The sequence below is a fragment of the Girardinichthys multiradiatus genome, chromosome 3 (assembly GCF_021462225.1).
Source record: "Girardinichthys multiradiatus isolate DD_20200921_A chromosome 3, DD_fGirMul_XY1, whole genome shotgun sequence".
Classification (NCBI taxonomy): domain Eukaryota; kingdom Metazoa; phylum Chordata; class Actinopteri; order Cyprinodontiformes; family Goodeidae; genus Girardinichthys; species Girardinichthys multiradiatus.
This window is the reverse complement of record NC_061796.1, coordinates 20,152,407-20,172,728: the sequence shown is the minus strand read 5'-3', so window position 1 is coordinate 20,172,728 and position 20,322 is coordinate 20,152,407. Positions and strand designations below refer to the sequence as shown.

Genomic DNA, 20,322 nt, shown 5'->3' with positions numbered 1-20,322 from the left:
CCCCAGAGACCCCAAAGCGCTTTACACTACAATTAGTCATCCACTCATTCATGCACACATTCACACACTGACAGTAGTAAGCTTGTACATTGTAGCCACAGCTGCCCTGGGGCAGACTAACAGAAGTGAGGCCATAAAATATGGCACCACCGACCCCTCTGACCAGGGACCACCATCAGCAGGCAACGGAGTTCGAACTGGCAACTCACCGGTTACAGGACGAACCCCTACCACTGCTGAAGATAAGCATACATGTAACATGATGCTGCATCCACCATGTTGGTTGTGTTAGTTTTGGGCCACATATACCACCCAAAGTACCTTTTCCCTTTTTAGATGATGGATTGAATCTCTGTGAAATGCACAAAGCTTGAAATATCTTCTAACCTAACCTTACTTTAACCTTCTTCCCAGCTTTACCCATGAGCTGTCTGATGTGTTCCTTAGTCTTCATGATGCTGTTTGTTCACTAATGTCCTCTAATAAATCTCTGAGACCATCACATAACAGATGGATTTATACTGAAATTTAATCACACACAGTTGGAGTCTATTTAGTAATAATTAGGTAACTGTTGAAGGCAATTGGCTGCCATTTGTTTAGGGGTATTAGAATAAGGAGGGCTGAACACATATGCACGCTTCAAATTTCAATTATTTAATTGTGAGATATTTTTAAAACTCATTTTCTTTTCCCTTCACAGTAGTGTGATACTTTATGTCACTCTATTGCATATAATCACAGAAAAATACAATGAAGTTATGTAAAAAAGTTAACAAGGTATGCTGGTACACCTGAATTTCCCCACTGAGGGACCATAAAGGATTCTATTCTATTCTATTTCCAGCCAAATTCATGCTTGATGCAAGAAGACACACAAATCCCAATTTTAAAATGAGGAAAATTTGATTTTAATAGACAAAAATGTCGCATCAGTTATTTCTGTACAACAGTGCCTTCTGCATCCTTGCAAAAGGTTTTGTTTTCAGGCAGCAACAAGCCAATAAGTCCATCTGGTGGAGTAGGGTTGTGTAATGTTTATACAGACAAAAAAGCTTTATTTTCCTTGATTGAAATAACACAACCAGGACCTGCTTTTCCAAAGCTCCAAGTTCTCCTTATTCACAGAGCAAACCGATTCCAGATGAGTGCTGCTATTGTCCTTTAAAATAGAAATACAGCATCCTAAGACATTTCTTGCCAGTCAGTAGAAACACAGAAGTTCACCAGCACAACTCTACACTCCTAATACAATAACATAATTATGTTTGCAGTCAAATGTAACAAGGAAAAAAGGTGATATGCTGGACATACATTAGGGCTGCTCTTTGATCATTTCAGAATACAGGCAGATAAATCTCTTTGGGAAACTTCAAGTGAAGGTGACACTTCATACATGAGGCCATAAAGTGCAACCCATTAGTGTGAGACTTGTGAAAGAAGGCAATCCAACCCTGATCATGAACAGAGACAAGACCAATACATGACAACGACGTACCCATTCCTACACTGATCCATACTGTGGACAGCATGTTGCCTTTGTGCATAAGATAAATATGTCCAGAGAAACTAAGATCCACATAATAAATATAATTAATAAACGTATAAGTAATCTATTCAACTTTCTACAGCTTTCATGTCATTTTAGCCAGATTCTAGTGGGTAAAAAAGCAAATAATTTCTGGAATTAACCTAAAAGGAAGAGAAAAGATGAATTACAGGGAAAATATAAGTTCATTGGTAATACCAAGATGGAATGGGAGCTCACGGTGGTGGTGAGCCCTTGTGCATATGTGAATTGGAGGCTTTTGTACTTATGATGGATATTTATGAATGTAATGTTTACTGGAGAGGCAGTGTGGTGCATAATTTTGCTCAAGTATATTGTATCGAGTATTAACAGCATCCATACAGCGGAACGTTTTCATGCCGTAGCTTCAGCAGAGATGTAGGACAGAGGAGCCTGTTTGCAAGGGATGCTGACGCTGTCATCATACGGAGGCAGCAGCACCTGCACATAGAAATAAATCACAAAAACAGAATACTTTTCTTAGCTTTGCATTTTCACTCATTATTTTAAATAGATCTTAGAAAAATATAATGCATGTGGTACAATGGGTAGGGAGCATTTATACAGAACAACTTAATTAAACAAGAAAGTGAAAACTTTAATGTGGATGTAGAGGATTCCGTCAGTCAATAGAATAAATCAGCTTAACTGGCCAAGATTGTGGCACAAACAAGACATTAAGCATAAATATATAAGCTTTAGAGCAAATAAAATATAGAAAAAACAAAATGTGAATATATTTGTATGAACACCAAATTTATTTAAAATTGTGAGCATACAATATACTAGAAACCTACTAGCAGTGAAACTAGATTGGGTCTCAAGACTGTTAAGACTACATTTACAAAGTCTTGGTCTTTTCTCAGTCACAACTACATTTTTACTCTGTCTAGTCTTAGTTTGGGACATTCTGGACAAGACAAGAATACAGTTGCAGCATCTTTTTTTTTTGTTTTGTTAAGTGCAACCAAAATGTTTTATTACTATTAAAACTTCAAGGCTGCTACCTGTTCCCCTACATGCAGAGGATGAGACATACAATGAAGGCAGGGTTATTATCCGGGATGTTTTTTCTGTCTGTACAACACAGAAAGAAAAAAAGGTAAGTAAGGTCAGTGCTTCACCCAACTCCTCATCTCAACTCACTCTGCCTTTAGCTTATGTCAAGTCAGCAAATGTTTAGCTGGATCTATGCACTGTTCTCTGGTTTGGTTTGCTTAGGTTAACTTGGTCTTCAGAATGGTCTTGCATTGGTTTGGTCTTGAACTTGGTCCCACCTGCCTCAAAGTCATTTATTATGCTAAAATAAAAATAAATGTTTATTTTGGTGTTTTTTGAACTTGAAATATTAAGTTTTCCTTTTGTATTGTAACTTTTGAATTTTCAACTTCAAACTCAAACAAAATAAGTGTGGGCAGGTAATGTGTCTTAGACGCTTATCCTTAACCCATAAAAATCAGTCCATTTTATTGTAATACCAGCAACAAAGAACAGTATGTTTTTAAGAGATAACAGAAGCAAACTTGAGATTTCATCAAAAGAAAATGTACAAATTGACAGAATTGCATATTCTAATTATCCACTCCCATATAACATAAATACAAAGGTAAGATCAGATCTTTCTTTGTAAAATTCATTATTCACTTCTTTCCTCATTTTATCTAACCATCCTCTGTGCTTACCCATTCTCCAGCTGAGTAACTCTAGATTTGTCCATGTTCCGTGTAGCCCAACACCCACCGAGGTCGCTTTCCACCATGTGGCCAACAAAAATGTAAGCTCCCTGAACGGTTCAGGTGACTTCATATACAACACCATGTGTCTGACTTGTGGGTCCCGTGTTTTAAACAATAAGCTATTGCAAAAAGTCAGTTCCAACACACAATAACTGTCCTGGGACTGAAACATGTAACTTTATTGGTTTTGAAGGAACCCACAGTGTCTTTTAGCCATGAAAGAGCTCATTTCTTTTACTTACCTGAACAACAGCAGGGAAGCAGCAGACACTTTATTGCTGACTTGGATCCTGAGCTGATTAAGTACTTTATGACAGTTATTCTGCTTTATTTGTGTTATAATGTATTTCTAACAATGGGTAATTATAGTAAGGGGATAACTTGCTGACCTGCAGTAGCTGCTAATTCAGTCTTCCAACCAAAGATGTACCATATGTGATTTCATTTTTCAGATGCTGCATTGCAATTTTAATAAGCCATGCTGCCATATTCATCCCAAAGAATACTTTTTCTTCTGTTTTGTGGCTTGTACAGCTTGTGGGTTCTTTGCCATTTCTCAAATTTGCGGACTGGTCCACTGCTGGGAAGACTGGCAGCTGTCTGAAATGGTTTCTACTGCTGCAAAAACTTTCTTACTGCTGAATGATGGACTTAGTTAGGGGGGACCCTTTAGAAACTAATGTGATCATTTGTGCTGGACACAGCACTTTAGGAGCCAATCAGCAATCTGCAAATATATTGTTACAAAATGGATAGAATTTATACCTAAGAGGAAAGGGTCTTAGTGAATGTTGTCCCCCACACCAACCTCATAAAGAAATGACTCTCATTTCCCGCTCTGATTCATTTTAAGGGTGACTTACTGCTTCTGTGTGGGAGTAAACCACTTATGCGTGTCCAGAAATGTCTCTCATATGGACAGCATTTCTGCACTTTTGACCTAAACCAGCACATTACTTATGTTTTACCACTCAAGCTGTTAATGAAAAATTGAATATGCCTCCTTTTAACTGAAGGAGCACACCTGAAGCTCTGCGGCTGATGTTAGGAAATACATTGTCAGGTTCCTGTGTTCCGCCATGTTTTTCCCTTATGTGAGCTAGAGAGAGGGATCATACCACCCTTCTTTACAGGCCAGGTGTTTAACTAATCAGGAACCTATAGATGTCCCCGTTTCCTTAAAGTCCACAACGCCACATAAAACCACACAATGTATTAAGATGTGGAGTGTTGCTTAAAATGGTGCACAGTTATACACTCTGAGGGGTGTTAAGTTGCAGACTGGAAGCACATGTTCCTCAGAATATGTGTGAAACCTAACAAATGGGAAGTCAAATGTTAGTCTGTAAGGAGATAGGTATTTATTGAGAGCTTCCCTTGTGTTTCAGCTGATAATCAAAATAAGTCATTAGCGTTTCCACCGCCTCATTTTCCTTCTCCCTTCTGCCATTGTATAAGTGGTTATAATTAGTGTGTGGGGTAGCAGCAGTAGAGAACAACAGGACTCCAACAAATGTCCCTGAAATGCAAACACAGCTCTCCTTTATAACATGGAGGGGTCATTCTAATGGCTTTGGCAGAACAGAGCTTCATCTCTCCACCTTAGTCTGTTCATCCATGCTACTGTAGCTCCAACCAAAACTGCCTACTATGACAGACCAGCTTTATATTTCCTTCCTCCCTTCAACATGTTGGCTATGTAGCTGCCAGACTGGCTCAACCAGAAGGAAACCTTCACAGATGAACAAAACATGAGCACAGACCTGGACTGAATGAAAGAAAAAGAAAATCTGTTTTTCCACAGCTGTGAGCTGGGTTGCTGAAATTAGATGTGGCAGATAGAAACAAATCAACATTAAACACCGTTTCATGCTGAATCACAAGATGCTTATGCAAACACAAAGGATTATCAAAAGGCTCCTGGCCTTGCAGAGTGTTTATATGCCTTGAATTTGTCCACATTTTGTCACGTCACAACCACAAACCTCTATTTTATTTTATTGGAATTACATGCAACTGATTAACACAAAATAGTGGATGATTGAGAAGTGGAAGAAAAAGGATGAAAGATAAATGCAACTCTGTAAACAATGTAAATCTGTGTGTAATATAATTTCAATATAAATACAGAACAAACAGCATTGAAGAACAAGGGACACAATAGATGGGTCAGACGAACGTTGTAAGGTTATTTAAAGCAGGTATAGGTTAGAAAACAATACCCCAAATTTCAAAGTGTCACAGTGGGGTTTTGGGGTGGACCGAAGCGCAGACAAGAGCTCGGGTGCAGCATTTCAATCAGTCTTCAGTTTATTCAAAATATCAAAAAGGAAACAAAAACACTGCAGATGTAGACCAGAGTCAGAAATCCAAACTTATAAAGTTTCTGCAGGAACATGCAGAACTCAAAGCATGGACGAGGGCAACGAACGAAGGTGAGAGACAAGAGGAACCACCAGGGAACAAAGAGCACAGACCAACTAATATACAGGGAGACGTGAGAGGAGAACAAAGGGCAGATAATCAAAGAGACACAGAACAGGTGTGGCAAGGAGACAGGGAGGCTGGAGGGACAGGTGGAACTGATTAACCAATAAAGAGAAACAAAGACCTAAGCAGAACAATAGACTAAGATAAAACATAAGAAATCTAGAATAACCAAGAGGTAAATGAAACAGAGGAACTGGAAGGAACAGAAGAATAACAAGAACCTAAGGCCTAAGCAAAAGGAAACACAGACTACAAGTAAACAAACAAACACTGAAAGAACAAACTGAGAATGAAGCAGAGGACTAGAAATAAAAGTAAACAATAACTCAAGCTGACCTAACAGGAATCAGAACTGGAACACTAGAAACTAAACATAAAGAACTAAGCTAGACAGAACAGAATAAGAACACAGAAAGGGAATAAAGACGAGGAGGAAAACAACAAAACACCAGGAGACGGTAGCGAGAGCACAACAGACTAATAAACATAATAGAAACATCTAGACAAAATAAACCATCACTGAAACCATAAGACAAGGTCCAAAATGTCACTCCGTGACACAAAGATCTAACAGAGCTATGTTCAGTCCATCATCAGAAACTGTTCATGTAGCGACACAGCAAACACATAGAAGGTGCTCTGGTCAGAACCAAATGTATACTTTTAGGAACACACGCATCCTCCTAAACACACTATCCCAAAGTGCAAAAACATGATGCTGGCAAAATCAGGCTGTGGGGATGCTTCCTTTCAGGAGACAGGGAAGCTGGTCAGAGTTGGTGGGAAGATGAATGAAGAAAAATAAAGCATAATCCTGGAAGAACATCTGCAGCAAAAGATCATTCTATAAAGTACTGACTGAGGAGGGTTGAATAATAATAAATGCAACTCTCTTCTGATTTTTATTTGTCTTCCACTCCTACAATCATGTGCTTATTGTTTGTCTTTCCTATAAAATTATAATAAAAACATTGACGTTGGTAGTTGATATGTGAAAAAATGTGAAGAAATTCAATGGGGATTAATACTTTTGCAAAGAGCTGAAAGTACTGCACATATTTATGGTCATACAGTTTATACGTCCACAGATATGCATGTGTTTTCCAGATATTCCGATCTGATGTGGAAACATTTTTCACAGGTATTGTTAATAAAAGTTGTTTGTGCAGTGGTGAACAGGACATGAGGAATGACAGCATTATTAGTGTTGAAGTAAAGCCACTCAGAGGGCCACTGGAAAACCTTAAACACAGCTGGGCTGCCAGCAGAAAATAAACTATTTTCTTTTCTGTAGCTTTTGTCTAGAGTTCATGTTCTCTTTAGTAAAATGGGAATAAATGTGCTTGATGCACAGTATCACAGAACGACAGCGAAACTAGCGAGAGAACAAGGCATTGTAAGGATTATGATTATTGATTAATTAATATTTATCAAGAATTAGAATTTAAAATCATAATTTGAGAAAAACAAAATTAATTTCTTAACCAGAAATCTTTACTTATGAATAGAAATCAGAGATATCCTCTGGTGTTGTGATTATGGGCTCCATGCTCTTTAATAATTACAAATTATTAACCAAAACCATCAACTGTCACTGTTTATTCAACCACTTCACCGAAGGTCGAGGATCTTCGACCTTGTTTTGACAGATAAATCACTCTTGCACGAAATAAACACAAACACTTCTCTTAATTATATATATGAAGATTTATTGAAGCCAAATAATCCTGATATACCATTATTCTGGTCCAAAAACCTTCACCTAACTAACAAGCACTGTTCTACACAAAGGGGATAAAAATGACTACCTAACAATAATACTAAAAGAAAAATATATGTGCATTTAGTGTCTATGAAGATCAAACCAGCAGTTTTATAGACAAAATGTGTAATTTGGGTTAAATGGAAAGAGAAGTCCTCCTGGTGCTGATGTCTCGATTCTAGCGGTCAGCTGATAAAACGGTGAGCTGGGTGCTCTTGGCCACTATCAGCTGATCGCACAAAATCTCGGACAAAGGGTCATAAAACTCTTGAGGTGGGAACTCAGTGGGAAAAAACTCCAGTAATAAAACAGGAACAAAGAGTGGTCGGGCGAGGCCCTGACCGCAGTTGCTTTGAATGAAAAGAACAAAATTACTTTGATTTTTCTCTCCACCGGTTGAGGAGGGATCAGGTCTAACGAAAAATGAGGGGGGGGGTAAACTCATCTCTTTGGACATAGAACCTCTGTAGGTTTCCACCTGCGCCAGGTGTCGGCGTGGTCTTCGATCGGTAAATAAATCTCCTGATCTTCTCGTATCAGACAGATTTCCAGCTTTCAGGCTCTTCCGGGAATGGCCTTGTGGAGCGAGCTTTTGTCTCTCCAGATATGCACCTCCGTTGCGCTGTCCTGTGAGACAGGTGGGAAATGGCCACCAAACTCTCCCCCTTGGCCGTTTTTAACTCTCGGTGACGTCAGAGCTGTGACGTCTGTTGAGCTGCGCATGTCAAAATGTGCGACCAAAATGGATGACCCCAACAGCATATAAAGAATTCACAGCCTTATCCATTACAAAAAGTGGCTTAAAGTTTAAAAGTCATTCCAAGAACAAAATACAGATTATCTAAAGCAACTTACCGTGGTGTCATTGGTGGTAATGTAAAGCAGGATTCCAGAACCCCCCCTGCCACTCACGTATCTGTAGCAGTTCCACACACATGCTATCAGATAGGCCTGGCACCAAACAATGACAAAAAAGAGAGAACAGAAAAACAAGTAAGAACCATGGATCGCCTCATACCAACTATACTTGCTGAAAAACACTTTAAAAGGTTTAGCCAATAATAAATGAGAATCAACGATTCTAAGCAAACATGTTTATGTTCACAAGACAGCAACTTAGCAGCACAACTGCGCGGGACAGTGTTGCAATCCTGAGGTATTTGGGTTTTGATTTTCTTTTGTGTGTATTTTGACCATTTCTTTACTATTTGTTTTGTTCTTAAGGTCTTGCTTTCTTTTTTTATATATATTTTTTTTATTTTGCAGGACTAATGGCCTTTATTTTGCAAACTGACCAACTAAAAATGAGGCTTGAGAGAGAACAGAAGACATGCAGCAAAGGTCAACGGTCCAGGACTTGAACCTGTGACGGCTGCCTTGAGGACTGTAGCCTCCGTACATGGGTACGCTTTACCCTTGTGCCACCGCCGCACCCAGGTCTTGCTTTCTTAAGTTCATTTCATTATGCTTATTATTGTTTCCTTATTAGTTGGTTCTTGTGTTCTTTATATATTTTGTATTATTTCTGTTAGATTCTTCCTGTTGTTTCTATGTATCTCTGTTGAGCTCTTGTGTTCATTAGTCTCCTCGCCTCAGCTCCCTGCTTTCATTCTCTCTAGCTGTTTCTCCTAACCTCTGATTGTTCAAACCTGCATTCTATGCTTTCTCCCCTGGTATTTACAAAATGCAGATCTACAAATGCAGATCTATAAAGCTAATGCCTTCTTCATAAGCCTCATCTGTATTTCATGTTTTGAACCTATTATTTTGTGAACACATTATACTGTAATCAAACTCAGAGTGAATATCAGGCCTTCTGCTGAGAGCGGTCTAAAGTTAGTTATCTCCATGAGTTGGAAGCACTGCTGGCAAACAAATACTCATTTTTTCATATTCATGTAAATTTACACGACTGCAATTAGGTCATCTCATCCCCAGAGAAGCTGTGTTAATGATTTATTTACTGCATGCAGCGATGCCGTTGGCATTGCACCTACATGATCACAACGCCTCGTGATGCATGAAAGGCTGAAATTTTCACTCTTGTTGAGTTCAGTCTCTGCATACAAGATCTGTCTAAGACCTATTCACCATTTCACATTTGTGATAAACAAGCTCCTGTTGTGTTTTGTTATCCACGAAATCCTTTTGATCCCAGCAGACAGCTTGCTACAGGAACTAATATGTAAAAAAAAAAAAAACACCATCTGGTTGTCCATCTATTTGTCCATCTGCTTCACAGCCCAAAGCCAGTCTGAGCTCTCTTACTTTCCTACTATCATAACCCAATTAGACGGGTTCGTTAATGCCCTGGCAGTTCTGTGATTTAAAAAAAAACCTCCTCAGGAATGCAAAGATCTATTTCCTGGAACAGAGGTAGCTCATTTTACCTCAAAGTCTCCTATAGAGGATAATCAACGTGTGATAAGGATGCTGATTGTATAAAGAAAATTATTTCACTAAACAGATTTCTAATCTGAAAAGCGTCAAGAATTTTAAATTTTACTTAATTATTTTCAGTACAAGAGTGACAACTAGATCAAGTGACATGACTGGTTCACTGGATCCTGTATGGAGAGTAAGCATGTGATTAGCCTTTTATTAGGACAGTGATTAGCATCAAGATATACTGAGGTTTTAAACTGCTACAGGCAGCATAACAAGAAAGAGCGGGAGTGACCAGAGTTTTCTCGGGCTATGGAGCTAAGTAAGTGAGGCTGCTCCTCTGGCTGTTGCTTCACACTGCCTGTCAGGTGGCTGAATAAAGGCTGCTACACTTGTCCCTCGCTTACAAGAAAGAAGAATTTAGCTGTTTGGAAAGTTTTGGGGTTGAAAAATACCTAGTGACCAGTATATCTGCTAAGCAACAGAAGACAGGCTGCCAGCCTGAACAGAAACCCTGACTAGACAGCTTCAATGAGCACAGTGGCAAAAGGGATAGTATTCTGCACATTAAGCACTTGAAAATTACTTCATTTAGCAGGTATTTTCTCTAAATTTTTCCTTACAAGTACAAATAAATGTTATAGATAACATCATTAAATCAGTAATAATCAATAATTTTCATTATTTTAGCAACACAGTAATTGTTTTTTTCTGAATAAAAGCAATAAAATCATGTTACAGATTGAATTGTGGACACCTGGGACAGATCTCACACAAACTATTAAATACACATGTTTTGCCAGTAATTTTCATGGTCTTGACTTCTTTTTGCCAAATATTAAATAATGACTGAGTATATCTATGCCTGAATTATTGCATACATGTTACTAAATGTGTATCTTAGTATTATATTATTATGTCAAAACTGCCTATTTAAAAAAACATCTAAATGGTGTTCAACTAGACACCCAAGGGAGGGTATGTAAAAGAAAAGTTCTAAAAAAAGATGTTTGCCGTTCAAAAAAAAACAAACTGTGAGGAATAAATGCCAAAATTGTTACAGTGAAGTCAGAGAACATTACCTTGAAGCCGATGATGCAGCCAATGAAGAGCAACACAATAAGGACCAGGCAGATGTTACTGAGACCAGTGACCTCCTCTTTGTAAGGGAAATTATCAGGCTGCACAGGAGTCAGAAAAACAACAATCATTATACATCAGAGAGGTGAAGTTAAAAAAGCATCCCTCATTTTTGCTTACATTATTTGAATCTTACCAGCTGCTGTAGGTAATCCTGTATTGTGTTTGGGTACACAACAATGCTAACAGCCACCAGGGTGTTAAGAGAAAAGTCAAATATTTGATAGCAGAAAAAGGGGATGATCCATGCGGCACGCAGCTGCAACAAAGCCATTTGTGAGACAGAAAGTTTGAATTCTTTTACAGAGTTAGGGGGAAAAAAATTACAAGAAATCATAGTTTACCTTGTATGCACCATATGTTGCCATGCCACATATAAGTATCATCAGCAGGGAGATTGCTGAGGCAATGCACATGTCTGCAATAGCAAAAGCAAAAGTCAATTTAGAAATTCAAACTGCACACATTTCTGCTGTGAACATACATATTTTCATGCAGTCAGTGTGGCTCAAAAGGTTGATATGTAAGCAAAAAAGTATGTGATGAAACAACAAACAATATGCAGCATCTGTCAACCAGAAAAGGGATAAACCTCAGTATTTGGATCAGTCAATGTTCACCTTACCTCACATCAGCTCTGTGTAACAGAGGAAAACCAATAACTCTGTTACCTAAAATAAGGGTTTGGCACAATCAGATAAAAAACTGGTGGCAGTACTGGAACATTTCAATGAAAGAACATTTTGTTTCTAATGTGAATCAATAATTTGCATTATAAAATATTTTTTTACTAAACTGACCGCTCTGCAGCTTGATGTCACACAGTGAATCACGTTTAGTACAGACAGTGTGTCACTTTATTTCCAGGGTCTCATTTTGCTAAATGTCAAGAGAGCTGAAGGAATTAGAAGATTAGACTTTTAAACACAAAAAATTAAAAGCTGATTAACCAAAAGACTCAGGCAATGCAGACTTAATTTAAAGCTCTGCAATAACATCATTGGTATTTTGCTTCTGGCCCCAAACAAACACAAAAACAAAGCAAATTACCAAAACAAAGCTATTCTTATCAAATGTATTTTCCCACATTCTGTTTTGCAACTATATCCTATATTTTCTTTAAGAAATATAAGTTCAGGAAAATATTTTTCTATAACTAAGTAACATAACTCGGTGAAAAGAAGCCAAGACTATTTCAAATGTTTTTTTATATCAGGAATTTCATAGTTCTCATATTGGGTAGGCTTAAAAGACCATGTCAAATCAGTATGCAGTAAAAATCAGACACTACATTGTCACACTGTGACACTGTCACGTACATCTGCTATTTGTCCAATATTGACACTGAAAATTCCTAAGATAAATAAATCAAATTAAAGTGTTCTAGTTTTAGTGTGTGTGAAGAAGTGGGGATTCTGCACCAGCATTACAGTCAATCCTAGTGAGGGAACCTCAATGCCATGTGGCATGGTTCACCTCCAGACAAACCGCTCGAGAGCACTCCTGGACTAAGACAGATTTTTCTAATTCTTTGGACAGATGGAAAGTAAGTTTGCATGACTGTGCTTTTGGGTCTTAAATTCACACAAAGGTGTTGATGGTCCACTAGTTAGGCATGAAAGGTTTTGTAATCACACAGTCAAGTATTACATTACCTATGTGATAGCCGGATTTGGTCTATGACAAATAGTGCAACACAGGGAAAACATTAAGTAATCTCTCACAGTCAGCAATAAATCTAGTCTCAAACAGAGCAGAAACAAAAGTTAGCTTACATTGATCACATTTGTCAGTTAATCACACAATTCATCTTACGGCAATAGCACCAACAGCCCACTAGGTACAGCGCCTTGCATATTATTTATGCCCATTACATTTTCCAAAATTTGTTATTTTACAATTACAAAGCTGGATTTCGGGACATTCAACTTTTTTAAACATAAAAATCAAAAAAATGTGTCCTGGATTTGTATTCAGCCCCTCTGAGTAAAGACGTTGTAAAATTGTCCTTTAATGTATGTCTCTATCAGCTTTGCATATCCAGACGGAAATGTTTTAACATTCTTCTATGCAAGATAGCTCAAATTCAATCAAAGGTTCTGTGAGCCGTTTCAAGTCTTGCCACAAATTCTCAGTTGGATTCAGTTCTGTAGTTTGACTAGACCATTCTAACACATAAGTATGCTTTAATATAAACCATTCCATTGTAGTTCTCCTCCACTGTATTTCACAGTTTAGTTGTGTTCAGTTCTGTCACACCTTGATATGTTCAAAGTTTGAAATATTGTTTTATAAATGAACCCTGCTTTAAATTTCCCCGACCTGCTTCCTGAGGTCCCTGGTCTTCATGAAGCAGCTTGTTCACTAATGTTCTCTAACAAACCTCTGAGGCCTTCACATAATAGCTGTATTAATACTGAGATTCAATTATACACATCTGGAGTGTATTTTCTAATAAGGTGACTTCTGACCGCAATTAGACACATTGGAATTTATTTAGGGGTATCCATGTTAAAGGAATTTGAATACAAATGTCCACCACACTTTAAAGATGTTTATTTGTAAAAGACATTGAAAACAAAATCATGTGTGTCTTTTCAAATCAATTCAATTTCTACTGCTTATTCCATAGTGGGTCACAGGGGAGCTGGTGCCTATCTCCAGCAGTCTATTGCAGGGCAGCACACAAACAACCATGCACACACCTAAGGGCAATTTAGAGTTACCAATTAACCTAACAGGCATGTCTTTGGACTGTGGGAGGAAGCTGGAGTACCCGGTGAGAACATGCAAACTCCATGCAGAAAGACCCCAGGCCGGGAATCAAACCCAGGACCTTCTTGCTGCAAGCCAACAGTGCTACCAACACCGTGCAGCCCTCAATTCAATTTCAATTCTGTTTATTAATATAGCGACCAATTCACAACTTTTCCTTCTTTTTGCAATTATAACCTACTTTGTGTTTGCACGTCAAATCCCAATATAACACAATGAAGTTTGTGGTTGTAATTTGACATAATGTGAATCCGAATGAAAGGCACAGTGTCTCTGCAGCTCCACTTCATGGGCTAGTCATGATTGTTTTTTTTTTGGGATACTTACTGGCATCATCCATGACATCTAGGTCATTAGCCAACTCAGCGCTGGTCAGGTGGTACTTCTCAGGATCACTTAGCGCTGTGAGCAGGATGAGTAACACCACGGCATTGATGAGCTTAGGAACAGAGGACATATGGACAGGTGAACCCAACAATATGGACAGTCAGGTGGACGGTAACATAAGTAAATTAGAGTAAACCAGTGGATCAGTAGAAAGTTAAATCCATAAATGCATAAACTCAGTATTTTATGCATATGTAAAATAGATCCCAAGACATGAACGTTAAAGCATTGTTTGTACATTTATGTTAAGCTATGTATTACAACACAAGCTCCACTGAGCCTTTATTTTTGCTCTGGCCTGTACGGCTCATTATGTTGATGACTCATTCATCTCATTGATGAGGTGAAGCAATGGAAAATTCTCCGTATTCAATAGGCAACCTGACACAAAATCTGCTACCTGAAGAGACTTGCTGCTAATTAATTCATAGAAGGTAGAGAACGGATTTTTCCACCAGTGGCATTTGGTTCAGTTAACCCTGTCCTTTACATTTACTTAGAATGGCTGCTGGATTCAGCAGATGACTTAAAACATATTCATTTAGGACAAATAGCCTGTAAACTGTGATAGTTGCATACTGAACTGCACATCTCTGCAGACATCTGCTAGTCTATTATAATTATAGGACCTTGGAAGTGAACAATAATAAACATCAAATTAGCAGAATACCCTGAAAAGATTTTCCGTCCTTATTTTGGAGGGGAGATGCTCTTAACAGAGCAAGTATCCAACCTGAATTCCCCAATGAGGCCATGCTTCCCTGCTGCTGTTGTTCTGGAATGTCTCCATGGATGAAGTGGGTGACAGATAGATGCTCACCATGTACCAGACCCCCAGGATGATGGTTCCTGTGCGGACATGGCAGCACAGGCAGCAGCTTGTGGAGTACCAGCGGTCCCACGGGGACATCATCATCTTGTCGGTGAACATTTACTCGCAGGGTTGGTGATGGGTTGGCCGGGGGGGGGGGAAGCCTCGTTGACGCACGTCCGCTGAGCGCCGAGTCTCACCGAGAAATGTCATCCGCTGTTTACGCATTGCCTGATCGGATAAAGCACAGCCGCGTCAAGTTTGACACCATCTAAGGCGGAAATGTAACATTGGATTTCAAATTAAAAGCTTAATTTCGCAGTAAGACAAAACACAACTCAAGAAATTAATCTAATAGGGATTATTTGAAGTTTTCTAACAAATACAAATTCAGTATATACCAAGTTTGTTAAGTACCACCATCTTGTAAAACATTTAAAAACCATATTAGGGCAGGACCATTTCGGTTTAGTGTGACATTGGCACTGCATGAAAAGCTGAAGGAAAGGAAACTGTTTATATCATCAGTTTAATTGTCAACTTTACTCAGAAGCTGATATTTCTAATTTTGAATTGGGAAAATTAACATAAAGGGACCCAGAGGAGCCATGTGGGAAAATCTGAGGTTTCTCCCCAACATTTAAAATCCACTATGGCTGATATTCATATATTATTTAGTGATAGACAGTACTTTATTTGTACTATGGAGACAACTTGTGTAAGTGGGCCCCATATGGATTTTTGTGCAGGTTGGATGGTTATTAACTGGGCCTAGGGTACAATGGACTTCTTATATGGGACCCACATGGGCTGAACAAACAGAACATGTATTGCCAGAACCAGTTAGGCACTATACACTCACCGGCCACTTTATTAGGTACATGTGTCCAATTGCTCGTTAACACAAAGTTCTAATCAGCCAATCACATGGCAGCAATTCAATGAATTTAGGCATGTAGACATGGTCAAGATGATCTGCTGCAGTTCAAACCAAGCATCAGGATGGGGAAGAAAGGTGATTTAAGTGACTTTGAACGTGGCATGGTTGTTGGTGCCAGACGGGCTGGTCTGAGGATTTCAGAAACTGCTGATCTACCGGGAATTTCACGCACTATCATCTCTAGGGTTTACAGAGAATGGTCCGAAAAAGAGAAAATATCCAGTGAGGAGCAGTTCTGTGGACGCAAATGCCTTGTTGATGCCAGAGGTCAGAGGAGAATGGCCAGACTGGTTCGAGCTGATAGAAAGGCAACAGTAACTCAAATAACAACTCATTACAACCAAGGCATGCAGAGGAGCATCTCTGAACGCACAACACGTCGAACCTTGAGGTGGATGAGCTACAGCAGCAGAAGACCACACCAGGTGCCACTCCTGTCAGCTAAGAACAGGAAACTGAGGCTACAATTCACACAGCCTCACCAAAATTGGACAATAGAAGATTGGAAAAACGTTGCCTGGTCTGATGAGTCTCAATTTCTGCTGCGACATTCGGATGGTAGGGTCAGAATTTGGCGTCAGCAACATGAAAGCATGGATCCATCCTGCCTTGTATCAACGCTTCAGGCTGGTGGTGGTGGTGTAATGGTAGGGGGATATTTTCTTGGCACACTTTGGGCCCCTTAGTACCAATTGAGCATCGTGTCAACGCCACAGCCTACCTGAGTATTGTTGCTGACCATGTCCATCCCTTTATGACCACAGTGTACCCATCTTCTGATGGTTATTTCCAGCAGGATAACGCGCCATGTCATAAACCACAAATCATCTCAGACTGGTTTCTTGAACATGACAATGAGTTCACTGTACTCAAATGGCCTCCACAGTCACCAGATCTCAATTCAATCGAGCACCTTTGGGATGTGGTGGAACGGTAGATTCGCATCATGGATGTGCTGCCGACAAATCTGCAGCATCTGTGTGATGCTATCATGTCAATATGGACCAAACTCTCTGAGGAATGTTTCCAGTACCTTGTTGAATCTATGCCACGAAGTATTGAGGCAGTTCTGAAAGCAAAAGGGGGTCCAACCCGGTACTAGCAAGGTGCACCTAATAAAGTGCCTGGTGAGTGTATGTACAGTAGATCCAAACTGTCAATAGGATGTTAGGAGAATCTGTTCAAATTGTGCAACACATATATGAACACTTGACTCCCATATTTTACCCAGGGTGTACTGCATCAAAACTATATGTGCAGATAACTTAAATTCCATTTTGCACCCATGATAATCCCATCTGGGCCCTGTTGTTCAATCGATTCCCTTCCCATATTGGACCCTATAATAAAAGTTGGCTGAGATTGGACATTTTGCATCTCATTAAACCTGCTTTAGATACATTTTGCTACAGTGTGAAAGTACAAATGCAGGGAAATATATTGTTTTTAGCTAGTATTGCTAAAAGCAATTAGCCTGGTCACTTACATCAATGAGCAAATCTCACTGGTTTCTAAACAGGAACAATCAGGTTTCGTCTGATATCATTACCAGATCACAACATGGATAGTTTTTGCCACTGCACTCTTGTTTGAGAAGCTTCTGATGAAACAATATATGTGTTACTTAACTACTCATCCATTATGGTTGTTGGAGCTTAGCTCTGCATCAAAGTTAATTTATCAAATTTAACAGGCGAAATATTATCTCTACAGTATCACTAAAGACAGATGTATGGGGCTTTGCTTGTAAAGTTACACACTCAGAAATTAACATCCATATTTTGAAACAAGAAAAATCATTAAATGTGATAATATTCTGATTGAATATTTAACTACATTAAATAGCTAAATCATTTAGTTGAATATATAATTTAGCAAAATTACACCGTTATGATTAGAGGAAAAAGTAGTTGTCATGCTATCAGAAAGTCATGGGTGCATTGGGACATGTTCCTCTCCTGTTACATGTCAATGTCCCCTTGAGCAAAGCATTTAACCCATTATTAATGGTCTGTGTTTGCAATATATAAATCGATTTCCACAGTTTGAGGACCAGAGATTTAGAAATGATGTTTATTTACCAAATTACCTTTTGAAATTTTTACCTACTATTTCTGAGACCTTTTTTTTTTTACCCATCATTTATTCTAAGGGATTATACTGAATATTTTTTTTACCCTAAAATTAACAAGACTGAAGCTTCATAAGAGGTTAACCAGTTTTAAGACCCCATTCACATGTTCATTACCTTAGCTAAAATTATTTTGCAGCAGTACTTTCCTGACTACCTGTTAAACTACAAGTTCTCCTTACTCCTGCTCATGATAAACACCCGAGAGAAGATTCACTCACATCCGATGACGTGATTTCTAGAAAGTTACCCAGCGGATTAAATTTAACACTGGAATTTACGGGTCTTTTCACTACACAGTTCCATGAGTTTTGCCAACACAGTTGTGTGCAAAATAGCAGCAGCTTAACATCACTAACCAGATTAGTGATGTTTATACTTGGTAAATAATTGATTGCTTTAGAAGAGTGATAGAAAACCAACAACCATGACATGCATTCAGCTGATTCTATGTAATTAAATCATTAAATGAAAGGGACGTGTTCAAAGTTAGTAAACGTGTGGTAAGTCCGGGCTGTTATGGGTGTTACAAGAGAGCGACCACAGACTTGTAAGTGAGCAGCCTGTTGGTTCCAGGTCAACAGGATTAGGTGTTCTAGAATTGCGCCGCTCAAGGTGGCAGCAGGTTGGAGTAGCTCTGTTACTTTTGATTCTGATTTATTCTTTTTTGGGAACTATTCCCCTTGTGGTGGATACAGTTGATTTTGTTTTTGGACGACTGCCCCCTCCGGTGTCGGATGCTGTGCAGCTTGGAGGATTTTTCCTGATACTTTCTATTTTTGGACATTTGTTATGATGCATAGCCATGGCAATGGGGTTGTTTCTTACAACCGGGAGCAGCTGATTAATATCTGAAAAGCTCAAATAATGAGTTGAAAAGGAGACGCTGTGGATGCAGAACAGGAGCTAAGAGAAGAGAGAGAAGGAGGAAGTTCAAACCATCTCTTCCGTCGATTATGATGGGCAATGTGGGATCGTTGGGAAACAAGTTGGATGAACTCCAAGCCCTACAAAGGACCCAGCCAGAGTACCGGGCATGCAGTATTATGTGTTTTACTGAGACATGGCTGCAGGATCATATCCCCGACTCCAGCGTCTCTCTGCCGGGCTTTTTAACCATACGAGCAGACAGAGATTTAGAGAGGAGCGGCAAATGTAAAGGAGGTGGACTGGCAGTACTTGTGAACAACGGATGGTGTCATCCAGGACATGTTACTGTGAAGTGTCATCTCTGCAGTCCAGATATTGAACTGTTGGCAGTAAGTTTTCGTCCATATTATTTACCCAGAGAGTTCATCAGTGTTATTTTGGCAACAGTTTACGTTCCACCTTCCGCTGTTGCTGACACTGGATGTGATGCCAATGATTTGTGGCAATTTCTGGTGATTTTAACCATGCTTCACTCTCTGCTACACTTCCAACGTTTCAACAGTTTGTCAGCTGCTCTACCAGAGAAAACAAAACATTGGATTTGTTTTATGCAAATGTCAAGGACTCATACATCTCTACAGCAAGACCTCCTCTAGGCAAATCAGATCACAATCTTGTTTTTCTCCGCTCGAAATATAAGCCCCTTGTTCAGAGGCAACCTGTAATAAAGAGGACTGTGAGAAAATGGTCACAAGAAGCTGAAGAAGCTCTGCAAGGTTGCTTTGAGGCTACAGACTGGGACACACTGTGCCAGCCACATGGAGAGGACATCAATGCCATGATTGAGTGTGTAACCGACTATATAAACTTCTGTGTGGATAACATCATCCCCACCAGAACCGTGAGATGCTTCCCCAATAACAAACCTTGGATCACCAGTGACCTGAAGGACCTGCTTAACAAGAAAAAAAGCCTTCAGAGAGGGAGACAGAGAATTATTGAGGAGTTTACAGAAGCAACTTAAAGTCAAGATAAGAGACAACAAGGAGGTGTACAAGAAGAAGCTGAAGATCAAGCTCCAGCAAAACAATATCAGAGACGTGTGGACAGGGATGAAGAAGATCACGGGCTTCAGGCAGGGGGATGATCAGACCGATGGAGGTCTGGACAGAGCCAATGAACTGAACACATTCTTCAATAGGTTCAGTTAAGAAACAAGCTCAGCATACTCCTCTCCTGCTTACAGCCAAACAGACATTCCACCCTCCTTTGACCCACAGGACCCACAGCTGTCCAGTAACACCTCACATTTTTTATCTTCCACC

The 20,322-nt window shown here is 39.3% G+C and overlaps 1 protein-coding gene across 1 annotated transcript; it reads right to left on the bottom strand.

The window, feature by feature from the left end:
- Positions 1–887: 887 nt before the first annotated feature.
- LOC124863255 (lysosomal-associated transmembrane protein 4B-like) lies at positions 888–15,298 on the bottom strand. Its single transcript, XM_047357566.1, has 7 exons — positions 15,066–15,298; positions 14,186–14,297; positions 11,428–11,501; positions 11,220–11,342; positions 11,026–11,124; positions 8,414–8,509; positions 888–2,011 (listed from the first exon to the last, which is right to left on the bottom strand). Exons 1-7 carry the CDS (start codon positions 15,174–15,176, stop codon positions 1,925–1,927), a joined length of 702 nt encoding a protein of 233 aa, XP_047213522.1. The 5' UTR covers positions 15,177–15,298; the 3' UTR covers positions 888–1,924.
- Between the last annotated feature and the right edge of the window lie 5,024 nt (positions 15,299–20,322).